This window comes from Sycon ciliatum, chromosome 6, assembly GCF_964019385.1.
Source record: "Sycon ciliatum chromosome 6, ocSycCili1.1, whole genome shotgun sequence".
In the NCBI taxonomy this organism is placed as follows: domain Eukaryota; kingdom Metazoa; phylum Porifera; class Calcarea; order Leucosolenida; family Sycettidae; genus Sycon; species Sycon ciliatum.
The window spans coordinates 28,680,243-28,697,967 of NC_088648.1; the positions used below are offsets into that span (position 1 = coordinate 28,680,243).

The window sequence follows — 17,725 nt, forward strand, 5'->3', positions numbered from 1 at the left end:
GCATTAGTAACCCACCAATTCCTCCCTTGGCTGTTGATGAAGCAGTCTATATTTTTTTCTTTGTCTTTGAAAACCTGAGAAAGAAGGGCTGTCACATGTAAATAAGTCTTCTGGCTTTGTTTCCTCAGTACATGCTCTGTTCCTTCGTTGATTCTGAATCTGTAACTGAAAGCGAAATACAAAAATATAAAATCCCAGTCCCAAACAAAATAGCTCTATTAAAGCAAATTCCTGCATACGTTTACATGTAGGCGTTGGGGTCGACCAGGCACCAGTTGAGAGACAAATTGTATTTGAACTGCCTTGCAACTGATAACCAGAATTGCAGGTATATTGTCTGGATATGAACACGTCATTAGTTCCAGTGACGATGGCTCCGTTAGCAGGTGTCGGAACAGTAATTGGACATTGTATACCTGCACCGAGAGAGGAGAGGATAGAGAAAGAGAGAGAGAGAAAAGAGAGAGAGAGAGAGAGAGAAAGAGAGAGAGAGAGAGAGAGAGAGAGAGAGAGAGAGAGAGAGAGAGAGAGAGAGAGAGAGAGAGAGAAAGGGAGAGAGAGAGAGAAAGGGAGAGAGAGAGAGGGAGAGAGAATTAGAGAGAGAGAAAGAGAGAGAGAGAGAAAGAGAGAGAAAGAGAGAGAGAGAGAGAGAGAGAGAGAGAGAGAGAGAGAGAGAGAGAGAGAGAGAAAGAGAGAGAGAGAAAGAGAGAGAGAGAAATAGAGAGAGAGAGAGAGAGAGATAGAGAGAGAGAGAGGGAGAGAGAGGGAGAAAGAGAGAGAGAGAGAGAGATAGAAAGAGAGAGAGAGAGAGAGACAGACAGATATATAGATAGAAAGAAAGAGGGAGATAGAGATAGAGATAGTTGTATACTAAACACACTGTACTTGGATATCAAATGTCCGATAATTCCCGCGATACTTCCCTGGTTGTTGGATGGTTTTCGTATTTCATCATCATGTAGCAATTGTTCAAGCAACATCTTGTGGCTTTTAAGTGCGGTCAAGTTTGGCCATTCTATTCTCGGATTAAAGCATCCACATGTCTATTTTGCTCATGCTACTTATTGCACACTTCTCCAAAAGTCCAAACATTGGGATATAGCCGTATCACGCCACAGTACATGAGCCGAGCCAAGCTAAAAGGTGGCTTAGGCATAATTTTTGGAAATTTCTTTTTTTCATGCCAAAGTGATGTCTATATATCCAACTTCCATCATGGAAATTTTGGTGCCCATCTGAAATCTATATGTGCCATAAATAAGCATACATTGTGCACATGTCACAGAATGGCTGGTATCAATGACACTAAGGATTCCAAGACATTCCGAAACTCCAAGAAAACATGGGACACCAAGTGGAGACAAAGCTTAGCAGGTGTGCAAGCAATACAAGAAGAATAAGAACTTGTGTTCTAATAGAAGATCCAAGAAAGAAGAAATAACAGATCTACATTTTAAAATTTTCATCCTGACTCATGTCAATTTATCGCGCAATAGTATTTTCATATCCTTCATCATGATGTTGTGACTATATTTTTCGCTGGGTTGGGGAACGTCGCATCTTACCAAGACAGTCCGTCATACTCTCTCCAATCACCTATGCCAGGATGAATTAATCCTTTCATGTAGCTCGTAGTGCTGTGCCAGACATCTCCTACATATAGGTCCAGTAGACTGCACATCGTTAACAAGCGGCACTGGTTCTTTGTCCGTCCTAGTCCATGTCATTCTTCTTCCCTGCCAAGGATACTGGTAGAAGGGGTCACGGGACAATATGCTAGCGGGTAGAGTCAATGCATCGCTTCGTCGTGTGGCACTATTTCCTTGAAACGAGGAAATTTTGGAATCCAGTACGCCACGCCATGAACACTAAATTGAAGTGAGCCGAAACAAAGTGAAACATCGCAGGAAGAGCCAAGTCACCAGGGCCGCTTGTCAGAATGATAGTCGGAAGGCTTGTAGACGTCTCCCCATAACTATACTCGTCGCTCTAGTCGTGGCCACGATAAGAAACACAGCCACTATGAATGAGCGACTCTTCCTCGTCAAGTAGGTTTGGGCGCACATGGATACAGAATGTCATCCTGCTCACCTCCACATTCTCTAGAAGCGCCATTACGATCTCTGGCAGCGCTGAGGAATCCCCACAACGATGAAAGAGGGAACACTGAAGAAGTGTTGCTCAAACATAAAAAGGCTTCTCTCTTTGATCCTCTTGCAAACTTGAATGAAAGACAAGTGAATATTTTCGCGATCGCGCTCGAGTAGAATTTTACCAACTGTGACGTTTTGGTGATTTTCTCGATTTGTTGGCAAAACACGAAGCCACTTTTTAGCTTGGCGCGGCTCACATACTGTATATAGCATTTTCTCCAGTGGCTAATTGGCACATCACTAGAGGGGTATTTTTTATAACTACGCTATCCCGAGGCCAAGTTCACCCATTGAAAAGTCTATCGGCACTCTAATACTTTAAGTTAGTTGATCGATTAACAATGTTCAATATAATTATGCATATTCCTTATGGAAAGTGATTATACCCAGCTAATATTAAAAGGAAAGTGCACCGATGGGAAATAAGTGCTGTCTTCAATGTTGTTAGTTCTGTTAACTGTTTATCAGTTGTCCTCCCGGTTGTGTACTGAGACGTGAAACCAACAGGAGAAGGCTGGGGTGCAAAGACATCAGCAGACAAGCGAAAAAGCGATGGACCAAGTGAAGAAATCTTGGTTGGGTCAAATCAGACGTTAAGCATTTACCCCAACTAAGGACAATGCCGTTTGCTCTTTCCACTTACTGAAGATGGGTGCTATGCTTGCTGGCGACTCTATTATCTCTCTTAAAATCTTCTGAAGCCAGGTGAGCCACATGATGTTGTACTTTTTTTAAAGTTTGCCGAAAATGTCTCCGGAGAGATTACGAATACCAAGCATGTTCCCCTGGAGGAACCATTTCCTTGGCTACAGGCAGGCTCCGAAAATGCAGAAGAAGGGCGATAAACAGTTCACGGCACTAACAGCATTCAACACAGAACTTCTTTCACATCGAGAATATAATAGGACAATTGAAAATGACCAAATTCTGCAGTGAGCGCCTTTCAGTGTGTCAGAGCTAAGCAGATCGCACATCATCAATGCGCTGGCCGCTACGGCAATTTATATCACACGATTGGCGATTTGGCGAGTTTGGCTAATCGTATGTAAGCGAGAGATATGCCACTCGGACCGATCTCAAATTGTCTTTCATATGAACCCTACTTGAAAGATCAATGCACTTCCCCTTTTACCCCCACTATTTCCTGTGAACTATAGGTGGGGTTTATAGGGACGTTTAGCAATGCGAAAGTTCGAAAGAAAATTCGAGTCCGGGAATGAGTACAGAAACAAAGGTCGAAACTTGCAGTGGTTTGCGAAAGTTATTTTCTCTTTCCTTGGTACGCATTTGACTGCGGGGAGTAGCAAATTTGCAGCCCCCTGCTTGAGACTGAGGAGCATATACGATACGGTACTTGAAATAACGTTTAGTTTTTTCACGGCTGAGCGTAGCGAAAGAGTGCAAAAAACGTATTTTTCACGCACAAATATTTTCGTGCATTTGCTCTTGTTCTGCGCAACTCCGTTGAACCTGCCATCGTGGTCTTTGTTTTCCTCGTGGTAGTGGAAGTTTTCAAGGTCTCTAGTTTTTAGTTTCCACTCGCAGCCACACAACACCACAACTCATCGTATTATTTGTTCAGAGTAGATCTACAGTGTAATAGTCCAGGAGAAAGAAACGACAGTGCCGTGCACCGTCTATAATGAATCGGTCCAGCCTACAAAAGGTCCACATCACCTGGTTGGGCCTGCAAACTGATGTACCAGTAACCTGACGTTTTTGGGAGCTGCAGATCGATCTGCGAAAGGCGGAAACAGCTAAAACGAGCTGAGCGTAATCCGCCACACACAAGCAAGTTTGGTACCAGGCGGAGCAGAGTCACCGTTGACAGCTACACAAATCAGGGCGTTTCGGACGCCAGCAAAGATTGCGGAAGTAAAATTTAGTTGACAAAACAATTGGTCACTCAGTTCCGACATACCGAGTCGACACCTACCTGTACCGCAACCATACTCTTCAAAGTTTCAGCGAGTCCTTGAGAGTTTTCCGTGGGCGCAGTGATGAGATCGAGAGTCTACGAAGTCGGTGATGAGCGCTGTCGATCACAACATCGTGTCCCAAATGGCGGCGAAGCTCCTGGCAGAGGTGACACCGCAGTCATACTGAAGTAGTTGTCTGACATCGTGGCGATGGGCAGCAAGGTCGTAGCTGTCTGTTGACAACACCAACCGGAGTTCACTGGGACAGCCAGCCAGTTTTCGGACCGCACATGGACCGGAGAGAAAAGATAAGTATCAGTACTTGAGACTGTGGATGTTTTTTCGATAATTTAAGAAGTACATAATCATCTAGTTGACACGATCGAAAGGGGTGTACATGCCGTCGTATTCAAGGGAGCAAACAAACGCCCAGCCCGCACCGCTCTAGGCCCTACACAGGGTGCATGATCAATGTCACGGGACCATCAGAATGTTATGGATGTGCAGAGCGATGTACATGACTGTATCGTGTTTGTAGAGGCAACCATGAACAACAAGAGTAGTAAGTTTGTCAGTCTGAGTACAAAAATCGGGCAACAATGGCATGGCAGTAAATGTTGTCCAAGTCAAACATCGTGCAAAATGCTAGTAGATTTCCGGCCAGGTGTAATCGGGGTGTAACAGATTTCGACGTCCGCAGCCATCGGACACACAAGGGGGGACAATTGGCCGGCAGGACGAGACAAATGTTTGTTTGTTTTTTCACAGGTGGGGCCCACCAGACAATGTTCCGGAAGAAATTCACGCAACAGTTGACTGCTTGCTGACTTCAAACTTGTGTTCCCGAGGTGCCCATCCACCTCACTCACGTCAGATACTAGTAGTATTATTCACACATTTCTACCAAATGAGTACGCGGCTAAGCAGTACAGGGAGCCAGCATATGTTCTCTCAGCATAAAAGCAAGCAAAGAATAAGGAGTACATGGGCAATGGAAACAGTTCCAAAGTACAGCCTGGGATTGTATGAGTGCAAACAAGTACGACAATAGTCATGGGCTATTGCAGCAAGTGACAACAACACAACAGATAATGGGACAGCAACCCCAGGGGGGCATGCGATGTTGACCAGGGGTGGGAAGCAATACTTTCCAGGTTTCCTTCGTCCAGAGAGTAAGACTAGGGTTCCCGAACACGCTCAATATCAGTGTACGTTCCAGACGGAGCGATAACTAAAGCGGAAGTAGCGCGTAGTCCTCACTCGGTCGCTGCAGTCTGCAATGTGCGAGGTGAGGTAACATGATGGCGCACTGCACAACTCCACTGTTGTAACGCCAAATTAATTCATAAAAGTAAAGCCACCACTTTGATTGTGTAAGGCGTGCGAGACACCCCAGTCAGCTACCAGGCCAAGTCAACTGGTTAAAGCTTTACGTATCTTGATCTCGCTTGTGCATGCTGTCCTTATGTTTTCGGTGTTGAATCTTAATGCAGTATTTATATTATATGTGTTCCTCTTGCTGTCCTTTCAGTACCAAGCCAGTACCTAGGCCGTGGAACAGACACCGGATCACCCACGACTGGACATGATGCAAGCGATTGGGAACGGCCTTGTGTGGTGTATAAATGGGTAACCCGGCTTGCCATTATTTAGTGTGTATGTGAGTGATGACGGAGTGAGTAAGAAGCCCGATGGGCAGTGATGACACATGATTGCGTAGGGCTTGATGCCATAGTCACGGAGAAGCCCAATGGGCAGTGAGGACACAAGATTGTGTATGGCTTGATGCCATAATGAGGGAGAAGCCCGATGGGCCGTGATGGCACATGATTGTGTATGGCTAGATGCCATGATGAGGGGGAGGGAGAAGCCCGATGGGCAGTGATGAGTATGGCTTGGTGCCATGATGAGGGAGAAGCCCGATGGGCAGTGATGACACATGGCTGTGTATGGCTTGATGCCATGATGAGGGAGAAGCCCGATGGGCAGTGATGGCACATGGTTGTGTATGGCTTAATGCCATGATGAGGGAGAAGCCCGATGGGCAGTGATGACACATGGTTGTGTATGGCTTGATGCCATGATGAGGGAGTAGCCCGATGGGCAGTGATGGCACATGGTTGTGTATGGCTTGATGCCATGATGAGAGAGAAGCCCGATGGTCAGTGATGACACATGATGGTGTATGACTTGATGAACGATCATGTGGTTATGAATGATCACAGACATGTTGAAACCGAGAGAGAGAGAGAGAGAGAGAGAGAGAGAGAGAGAGTGAGAGTTACATAGAGGTATGTGGGTTTTTTATGTCTCGGTACCGGCTTTTCACCCCGTTTTTCGTCGGGGCACGCGGAGGAGTGTACGTGCACGGGCAGTACGTGTGTGAAAGTATGTGTGTGTGTACAGTACGTGTGGGTACAGTTTGTGTGTGTGTGTGTACAGTGAGTGTGTGTGTGTACAGTGAATGTGCGTAAGGGTGCATGAGTGTGCAGTAAGTGTGTGAGGGGCGGACGTGTGCATTCGATTCAGGATTCCTTCTCTTGCAGGAACTGAACGGACGTCAAGCCCAATCACGGAAGTACAGCACCTAACATTGAATTAACTGGCAGTACTACTCCATGATGTAGCACTCGCAACCTAGCAGGGGAACTTTCGGGCATTTCCCAGAGATATTGTCTGCTCGGAGTGCACTGCTGATCATGTTATCCTGGCCGATGTGTGCTCGCCCGGTTGCCACCGGACCCAACCTGGCCTACTAGTGAGCATCCCAGGGCAAGTCTGGCCGGGTCTCCATAATGTTCATAGTAACTATACACTTGGCCACAGATGGTGGTCACAGTGCCCAAGACTTTGGCACACTGGCGCCATGCGCCACACTGCTCGTTTTCCTTGTCCAAATCTATGTGTGCTGCTCTCCTATCGGCCTCACTATCCTTTACATCGTGAGTGTGATTGCTCTGGTAGACCACTACCCCATGTACTGAACAGTCGCTTTGTGAGTGAAAAGTTTAGTTTTTTCACGGCTGAGCGTAGCGAAAGAGTGCAAAAAACGTATTTTTCACTCACAAATATTTTCGTGCATTTGCTCTTGTTCTGCGCAACTCCGTTGAACCTGCCATCGTGGTCTTTGTTTTTCCTCGTGGTAGTTGAAGTTGAAGGTTTCATGGGAGTCGTCCGCTGTTCTTCTTGACAATCTATGCCTATGTGTGTGGCTAATGATTATGACATACATGTACACCGGTTATTACATACCATTTCTTGCTATCTCTATTCTTGGGTCTGACTGGCAGCGGGGCAGGAATTAATGAAATAGAAAGGTTTTTTTGGCCGAAAGGCGTGTTTTTCCTCTAGCCCGGTTGAGCGGTCGCGGCTAGGAATGTAGGGAGTCATTGTTTTCCAGGCGCTCCCCTGCTGCCCAGTCACCCATGCCCACCACTGGCCATGCTGTTTCACTTGATTTCACGGCCTTTTCTCCCGCTTGCTGGCGGTTCTTTGATGGATTTAGATGTTTTTCGGCTATTTATCTATTATGTGGCTGCGAGTGTGGTTTTTTGCTTCTACTCATTTCTGGAAAACCACCACGGTGGTGAGTGTGATTGCTCTGGTAGACCACTACCCTATCGTGGGTGTGATTGCTCTGGTAGACCACTACCCTATCGTGAGTGTGATTGCTCTGGTAGACCACTACCCCATGTACTGAACAGTCGCTTTGTGAGTGAAAATACAAAAAGAAAAAGTCATTTCGCATTGCTAACCCTGACAAGGTTTCCTTTTTCGAATTAAAGTTCGCAAGATTTCATTCCACCAGAAGCTCGAACCTTCGTGTTGCTAAACCTCCCTAGTATCTCCATATTCACCACTTTAAATTGGGGTATACACGTTGCTAGATCATCTACTTATAGGTTGAAACTCTTCGACCTTCAAATGACTTAGAAATATTCTCTCCAATTAGAAAATTCAAATTATTATTATTATTATTATTATTCTCAATTCATGGATGACATGGTGTCAACCAATTTTATGAATGAGGGCTACCAGCCATGGAATAAAAGAACAAGAAGAGGCAAAAATGCACACGCAGAATATGGCAAGGTAAATGAAAATGAAAATGAAATAAAATCAATTATGAAAATCAATCCAAAACCCAAATGAATTGCACAGGTAGCGTATGTGATTTACTTTGGAGCTTGAAGTAATACACAAAGAGAATGAAAATCAATGATTAGTAAATGAAGATCGACGTAAGTGTATATTTATCAAGCTTAAAAAACAAATTGAGGGTGTTGCTGGACTTTAATTGCTGAGGAAGAGAACCCCATAATTGGTATGCTAGGAATACAGGCAATTTGCTCGTGGAATTATTTCTTGCAATCGGGAAACGAAGTGAGTTCCGGCTTGTTGAGGATTCATTGAACCAGTTTAAGGAATGCTGCACATGCTGAGGGGCAGTGATAAGTTTGATTTTGTGAATGTATACGCAGGAGGATCGGTCAATGTAATGTTTCAGAGGAAATGTACAGCAATTTTTATAGAGAACGGCTATGTTGGTCTCGGGCGGCAAACGAAGTATTGCCCGGAGAATCTGTCGATGCACAATCTCCAGCTTTGCAAAGAGGCCATTACCAGCGCCACACCACACCACACAGCAATACAAGAAAATAGGCAAAACGTATGTATGATAAAAGAAAGGTCTTTCGGCATTCTGGTGAAATGTAGGGGAGATGGCCATAAAGAATACCGACGACTGAGCTTGCCCGCTTTTCCAGATTCTGGAAATGGTGGGACCAGTCCAATTTGCTATCAAGTGTAACGCTAAGGTGCTTGTGACGAGAGGTTATAGGTATCGGGTAGGATCATCGGGGAAATGGAAAATAAAAGTTTGAAGATGTGCAACATCTGATGACGCGTTGGGGACGACACACATGATCTCGGTCTTGGCGGAGTTCGGCCGGAGTTTCCACCTTCGCATCCACTTGACCACACAGTCTATTTCTACCTGCAGGTCTTGACCCGCGACGGGGAGCGACCGGTGACTAGCCAGCAGAGTGGTGTCGTCCGCATATAGCGAGGTGTTGGGAATTGCACCGATATCATTCACATACATTAGAAAAAGCAGGGGCCCTAGAATTGATCCCTGGGAACACCAGAACACACGCGTTCAGGGTGGGACAATTGACCCGAGATATTTACTTGCTGTGAGCGACCACACAGGTAACTCTCCAGCCACCGCAGTATGCGTCCTTGGATCGAGAATGACGCTATCTTAGCCTTCAGCCCACGGTGCCACACAGTATCAAAGGCTTTAGATAAATCGAAGAAGAAGACTAGGCTGTACTCGCTCTGATGGCGATTGTCTTGCAGGGATTGAACAACTCGAAGTAGCTGCCAGGCTGTTGAATCACCTCGACGGAATCCGGACTGTGATTGATGGAGATATGGATCTACATGTGCATATAACTTGTCATACATTATTCGCTCACACAGCTTTGATATCGTTGAGAGAAGGGATATGGGACGATAGTTCTTCGGATCCGTTCTTGCGCCTTCGTTTTGGTACAGCGGGATGACGACAGCAGCTTTCCAGGCAGTTGGAAAAATACCGGTGGAGAAAGACAGATTGAATAGCAGACTCAAAGGAAGCGATATCGACGGGCCAATCAATTTCAGCAGCTCGTGTGTAACTCCATCAGGTCCCGCAGCTTTCCAGAGCTTTAGACGCTTGATGCATTTATGCACGGCATAGGGCGTGGTGAAGATAGAGAAGAGCAACTCCACCATACGCCAAAAGTTCGGACCTTTTTGTTTTGTTTTCGGTTGTAGGTCTGTCTCTTCGATAACAGTTGTATCCTGGGATAGAGAAAATTTGAGCTCCGTGCTGCCATGTCTCAGTAATAGAAACGAACAGCGGGTCCCACGTCGAGCAGAAGTCAGTTAATTCCGCGACTTTGTTCCGTATTGATCTAGCGTTAAAGCAGACAAATGGGTGACTGGTAGCCGGTAATGGCAGGGGCTGGAATGTTTTCGCTTCGGGATTTAGCAATCTACTCTGGAATAGATCAGCATTTGCGTGTGAAGTTGTGTGCGTGGTTGTCGGTGCAGGACGGAAAGGTGGAGCCAATGGGTTGAGTGTTAAACTCATTCTCATTTGCTAGCGGAGTCGGCATAGGGCCATTTGCGGACAGTGTGCGCAATGGTGTCGGGCCAGAATTCCTTGTCAAGCAGGGTTTGCTCAAACTCTTCCGCAACAGAAACGCGTGCATAGCAGGTACCAAAGTATTGGGTTTCGGCAATTGTGCAAAGAGTGTAAAGAGAGCATGCCTGAAAATACCTAAGTATGTGTGCAAGTGGATCTCTCCGATTTCTCTCCATATTTGCAGGTAAGTCCCTTTCGGGTGTAGATCGATTTTGCAAAGCCGCTGAAAAAATTTCTGAAGGGAACCTTGAAACTTGCATACCCTTCAAAATGGCCGACTTATCACTTTGTTTATGGGTTTAGAAACTTGTCACGCCATAGCGTAAAAAGCAACGAACAAAACTCCATCAAGTCAACATTGCCACACCTTAGAAAAGTTCATGGAGCAGGACCGCTTATCCATGCCAGGATCCCAGAAGACGAGGTCCATAACTCCCTGACGCTACAAATGATCGTCTTGAAAATTGCCAATTTATCCCTTTGTGTACGGACTGTACAACTTTCGATCCCCTGGGATCGAAACTTTTCAAATTTTCAATCGATCTTAACTCAGTCATTTCTGGGTTATTTCCAAAACCTAAATTATGTAGGTCGAGAAGAAACCTCCCAGCTGTCCATCGAAACAATCGCAAAAACACTCCGATGTGCGGTTCCAGAGTTACGAAGCTCGAAAGTCAAATCGCGGCAATTGTCGCTCAATAGCCGCGTGCGCAGATTTGAATAAGGGATTTTCCCATCTTTCTGGGCATCCAGTGACATAGAAACACATTCAAATTGGCAAGCGGACTCGTGGCAGAAGCCCTGCCAAAACAGCCTGCAACGTCCTCAATTGGCAAGAAGTATACACCGGCAGATAGTAGAACACCTCTTCTAGCGCTGTGGACATGTCCCCCATCTTCCTTTTGAGTTTTGAGGTTAATAACCTTGAAACGAGAGAGCTTGGAAGCTCAGGGCCCTACGCTATGCTTTTTTACCTGGCTCATCATACGTGTTATTAGAACTGATGGAAGTGTTTTTCCCATTGATTGGCTACATCATTGTATTGCAAAAACGTTTCAATCAGTTTGAATATGAGTTAGGCAAAAGCAATTGCAGAATTTAATGGGGATTGCTAATTTCTTCCACTTCATCCACTTTTGGTTTACTGCTTCTTTTAATTTGGATCTCCTTATAATCGCATTTGCGCTTGTTACTCGCCTTAAACGCCCGTTGCCGTTGGTCTGGAAGTGATCACACTCGTGTTGTTACTTCCCTCAAGAACACGCTGACTGTATTGTAGGCCAACGAACCGGGACTTTCACTGACCATGTAGATCGAAGACCAGTGAAATGATGATGAAATCACGTTCTTTATGACGTCAGAAATCTCTCATGCAGTTCACGCGACAAGTGCGTGCAGTCAGTGCTGCTCGGCGAGTGCTCGCTTGCCAGTCAACACAAAGCGAGGGAGCTAGCAGCTTTTGTCGAGCATCGACATGAAACCAAGGGACTTTTACCGTTGGACTATGTTCGAGATTACAGGAGTTAAGTGTGAAATATGCATAACTCTCTCTGCTGTCGGGGGGGGGGGGGCATTTTTCAACGGCTTGCTGCCATTGCAACACTCCTAGGGCAGTTTGTGGGGGGTTCTCAGCAGATCAAGCAGGAAATGCAGCTCGTCTTATCTCAGCCATCACAGTCTGTTCTGAGTAGCGTCCCAGGCACGATCGCGATCGATGGCCGCGTGTCGTGATCCATGATCCAAGAAGTGTCATCCTACGTCACAGAGCACGCGATCTTACCGTGCATCTTGCAATAAAATTCAAAAACTGCGCCCAGGACTTCAGTTACTTTTGCATCAACGGCGCACCAAAAATTGTTGGTGGCGCAAGGAGAAGCTTGTCGTTTGGAGTCACAAGTGATCCCCCGCTGCTTTTCCTTGTCCGAGTCAACAATACACTTTGTTCTGTGTTGTTGGGAGTAGTGTTGGAGTAGAATTTGCTGAGGAGATGTCGCGGAGGGGCTAGCTTTCCTGCGCAAGTATGATTCTGGCCATATTTCAGCATGGTCGAGTGAAAAATTCAAAAAGGTTTATTTCAAGAAAACCCCAACAGGAAGATGGGGGACATGTCCTCAGCGCTAGAAGAGGTGTTCTACTATCTGCCGGTGTATAGTTCTTGCCAATTGAAGAAGTAGCTGGCTGGTTTGACAGCACTTGTAGATTGGCTATTTTTAAGACGGTCCTCAGCGCTAGAAGAGGTGTTCTACTATCTGTTGGCTTGATGGAGCTTGACTCGTTTCTTGATCCATAAATAATGTGGTATTTCGGCCATTTTTGAGGGGTGTGCAAGTTTCAAGGTTCCTTTCAGAAACTTTTTCAAGGGCTTTGCACCATCAATCCACACCCCAAAGGGAACCTACCTGCAATTTGTTGAGCGAAATTGGAGAGATCCACTTGCACACATACTTTGGTATTCTCAGACATGCTCTCTTAAAGAATTTCAGCACTATTTGAACCTGCAACCACAATATTCCAAAGCACCTACCTTGACCACTCAGCCACAGGGGTTGTGATGCTGAAGTTCGTTGAAAGATGTGTCTTAGGTCTGGATCACCCAATGCTGCCTACACATAATACTAAACTATAGTATACTGGCATACTAACTAGCTATTTTCGGACCAGTATTTCAGGCCAAAAACGAATGTATGGTGTAGTTTTAAACAGAATTAACACCCCTGCATTGTTTTAATGATATGCTGTTTATAAAAAACTGCAGTTTCACTTTGTTTTTTAAGCAGTGTTTATATTCCCATCAACGCTACGACATTACTGTTTATCATACACAAGGCAGAACAACAGAGACCAAAAATTTTTCTCCTTACTCCAAGTTTCGTGTTGAAAAACACTCATCGTCTGTTGTTCTGCCTTCTGTAGTACGCCCTGCCCTTTTTGAGGTCATGATTGAGCACTATTTGCAGCAAGGACTTCAGACACTTTGTCCCTGTTTATTCTATACATATTGTGCGTGAATAAATATAGAGCTCACAGCAACTAGAGCAGAAAATGCAGATGCAGAAGGATCTTCAATCGTGTACTTACCCTGGCAAGTTGGCGGTGAAGTTGACCAATTTCCACTTGGAAGACACACAGACGCGCTGCTGCCAGCTAAATTGTACCCCGAATTGCACGTAAAAATGGTTGCACCATTTCTCTCCATAGACATACTGGCAATAGCTCCATTCAGAGGAGCAACTTGACTGCTACACAGCACACCTACGAAAATACACAGGAAACAGCAAATATGCCTAACATCAGATATTGTCAGAAGATCATGGTATAAATTTTCTTAGAGCCGAAATCTACAAGCCTGGACTATGTGAGCTGTCAGAGTTTGATTGCACCTTCTGTTATGAAATTAGTCATTCAAATTTGCAATTTCCAGTCTGCGGTGCGATTGCCTCAGTTGATCTCAGCTTTGATACAACCTAGGTGTGAAAAATCACTACTTGTTTCGTGTACAGTGTGGGGCCTGTATTTGCAGTAAAAATCTAAAGTTTGATCAAAAATTACATTTGATACTACTGAAGGTGGGGTCGACAAGTGCTCGAGATTGACATACTGTGAAATTAAAGTCAGCGCACTCATACCACTAGAACAATGGAACAATAATTATAATATGACTTAAACGTCGTTTCCACGTGATAATCTTCAGAAATAGGCACCACGCTAAGAGTGGGACAATCAAGGAAAGATATTTATGGTACCATAAAGGAATGTGAAACCAAGTGTAGATTGGAGAAATGCAGGTGAGAAAGGTACATGTGAATCGCGATCTATAAGGCTTGGCATTCTTGTGTCGCGAGGCACGTGATTTCATCGTTCCTTTTGCCCTAAAATTCAAAAACTACAAGAAAATCTTCAGTCAATTTTGCATCAACTGTTGCACAGAAAGGTTTGGTGGCGCAAGGAGAAGCTTGTCGTTTGGAGTGACAAATAATCAGCGCTGTTTTTCCTTATCAGAGTCACCAAAACACTTTATTCTGCAGCGTTAGGAGTAGTGTTGGAGTAGAAATTGCTGACTAGATGTCGCGAAGGGGCAAGCTTTCCTGTGCAGGTATGACTTTGGCCGTACTTCAGCACGGTCGAGTGGAAAAATTCAAAATTGTTTTTTTCAAGAAAACCCAAAAAGGTAGATGGGGACATGTGCTCAGTGTTAGAAGAGTTGTTCTACTATCTGCTGGTGTTTAGTGTTTGCTAATTGAGGACGTAGCTTGCTGTTTCATCAGCGCTTGTAATTTGGCTATTTTCAAGACGACCATTATGGCATCAGGAGATGACGACCCTCGTCTTCTGGGGGGGGGGGGGGGGGGAGTTGTTCTACTATCTGCTGGTGTATAGTGTTTGCTAATTGAGGACGTAGCTCGCTGTTTCATCAGCGCTTGTAATTTGGCTATTTTCAAGACGACCATTATGGCATCAGGAGATGACGACCCTCGTCTTCTGGGATGCTGGCGTGGCTAAGCTTTTTGTAGCATGTTCTGGTACGCTGAGGCATGTCTCGTTTCTAGTCTCGTATACGCTTAACTTCGCTTATAACGACACTCTGCGGGGCATCAGAAAAAGTGTCCTTATTCGCGAAGTGTCGTTATATCCGAAGTCTCATTATATGTGTCACAATTGGATGGGACTTTGCTCTGGGCTTGAAAATTATGTCGTTATCCGCAAATTTTCATTATATCCGCAGTCGTTATTAGCGAAGTTGACTGTATCATGTGAATTTTCCACTATTTTTGAGGGTATGTCAATTTCAAGGTTCCCTTCAGATACTTTCCGCGGGCTTTGCGTGGTCGATCTACAACCCAAGCGAAACTTACCTGCAAAATGTGAGTGAAATGGGAGAGATTGCACAAATGTTCTTGTTTTCTCAGACGTGCTCTGTTAAACCGTAAAATATTGTGCTCATGGTATGAGAAGTCCCATTGAATGCCTCGAAAATCGCAAAACATCGCCGGACAGAAAGTAAGAAAAAGGTTCAGATCAAAATAGCGCGATCATCGTCACTCAATCATTTGTTGAGCTAACGCCACACCGGAACCACCTTTGCAAAGCCATTTTCAAGACTATTCCAATACGGTATTGATCATGGTAATACGACATTTCGTTCCCGAGTTATGGCTGTTTGTACAGTGATCTTTCCAGTGGGTACGGTATGTGCACTGTACGAAACGTATAGCGCTAATATGTCGTTGCCCAGACGCGATGAGGTCTGCATGACGACTGCACTCACCATAAACCCGGAAAGGACTGCCAAACTGTGAATCTTTGATATGTGAACATGCTCAGCACTTACTATCACCTAGAAAAAGGTAAGATATGCATTAGACATGTTCATTGTTGGACTTCAATAGTCAATTTTCTCTATTCCTACTTTAGTTACAGATCTGACTTCAGCACCACTCAACTATTCAAACAACCTGGACAAAAATGAAAACAAGGTTATCACATAGTACTGACGAGTGCATGTTGGTGGTGTACCCGACCATGCTCCAGTTGTTTGACACACAGTTGTTGTTGCTCCTGAAAGTTGATATCCTGTACTGCACGAGTATGTTCTGATCGCGAAAGCATTTCGACCACCAGCAGACACTGCGCCGTTTGTAGGAGACACTGGGTTGGCAGGACATTTTATCACTATTACACCAGAATCACAAATACACCAAACAAAACATCGACAGAAGAACATGCTAGAACAGGCAATGCTGACTTACTATGAACAACAAACAATCAAATATCATCTCATGATTTTTGAATAATTCACAAAGGGAGCACAGCTTAGCCACTCTTGAATTTCATAAGACACCTGAAGGGAAATGATGGGAAACCCCCTAACGCTTCATCTTCTTCTTCTTCCTCTAAAGCGGGATTCACAGAAGCTTTTTTGCGATGCGACACGCGATGCGACGCGATCTGCAATGGACGCGTGCGATGCGAACTCGCGAAATACAATTCACAGAAGAAGTCAGCGATACGACAAAGTCTAGCTGATTTGGGAACGTCACCATGATATTCACGCGGTTTGATACAACTTGTACAAATCTTGTACAAATAGGCAACTCTTGAACCTTTGTACAACTTTGCTGTAGAAAAGGTCAAAATCGTACGCCAAATCGCTTGTCGCATTGCATCGCAAAAGTTGAGCCAATCCAAGCTCAACTTCTGCGATGGCCTGCGATGGTCTAGTTGCGGCAGATGCGTGGGGTGCGACATGGCTGCAATTTGGGGTTTTCCCGGTGTCGCGTCTGTCGCATCGCGTGTCGCATCGAAAAAACGTCTGTGAATCCCGCTTTAGTCATGAATACAATGTCTGTATCCACACTTGTCTTTGGTTATGACTCTCTAATGACTGATTTCCTTTTTTAAATTAACTGGAATAATTGTATACGTACGCTTGCAAGTTGGTGGCGAAGTCGACCAAGTTCCAGTTGGAAGACAAACAGATGCACTGCTGCCGACTACTTTGTATCCAGTATTGCAGGTGAAAATAGTTGCACCATTAAACTCCAAAGACTCCAATCTTCAAATTTATGATACAGTAAAACTTGTAACTAAAGACCGCCCCTTGGGGCCAGAGAAAGTGGTATTTAGGGGCAGGTGGTCCTTAGTCAGAGGTTTGCACTGCACAGCCATATATGACTGTGAGACCGTCTGTGCCTGACGAAGTGGTCTGTATTACCAGGCTGGTCGCTAGTCACGGTGGTCTTTATTTACAGGTTCTATTGTACTTTGAGTTTTCTCAACCCAGTTTTCTGCATACCCATCAGTGGGATTTGTCATGTGGCCCAACTTCTGCGAAAACCAGGCTTAGGGTGAAAATAATTTTTTTGAGAAAATGATGTATTGTAAAAAGGTTGTGTCGCGTGGACGCTCGAGTGCAGTGAACTGGAACCAAAGAGAATCTCGCTTGTTTGAAGAAGTAGCAGTCATGGCAGGAAGGGTTTCAGCAGTCAGGGAAGTCAAAGGGCTTCCGGTAGAATATTCCCTGCTACTCCTCTAGTCACAACGAAGAGTTTTTGAGCTGATCGAACGGATTCCATCTCCTTCACTCAGGGATGGCGAAAATTTCTGCGCTAGCTGCTGCTTGCGGAAAATGGTGAAGAAATCGTCTCCAGTTAGAGTCGTGATGGCGATAGCGAGGAGAACCTGGACGGCATCGACCCAGCCGATCGAAGTATGGAGATAGTAGCTGTTTCTGGGCCTCACGCAAAGGGAACACGCGCAGCAGAGCTCATACGTTTGCAGCAAGTTCACGAGGAAAAAGGCTAGAAGCGCAGTGTGAAAACTGTTTTGAATTGAAGTCCTTGGCGATGAAGTGCTACTGAATGCCAGGCGAATGAGCGAGCAGATCGAGAGGCCTCCACTCGAGACTTTCCTCGCTGGACAGATAGCTGCAAGGGATTGTACGGCGTGCCGAGATTTCACTT

At 45.1% G+C, this 17,725-nt stretch overlaps 1 protein-coding gene across 1 annotated transcript in view; it reads right to left on the reverse strand.

The window, feature by feature from the left end:
* The window catches only part of LOC135819841 (sushi, von Willebrand factor type A, EGF and pentraxin domain-containing protein 1-like), a 278,765-nt gene that overhangs the window by 32,948 nt on the left and 228,092 nt on the right, over window positions 1-17,725 (reverse strand). The window contains exons 20-22 of the mRNA XM_065333124.1: window positions 15,759-15,935; window positions 13,344-13,517; window positions 240-416 (exon numbers count right to left, since the gene is read on the reverse strand). Coding sequence (XP_065189196.1) covers window positions 240-416; window positions 13,344-13,517; window positions 15,759-15,935 — 528 coding nt within the window. The remainder of the gene's footprint in view (window positions 1-239; window positions 417-13,343; window positions 13,518-15,758; window positions 15,936-17,725) is intronic.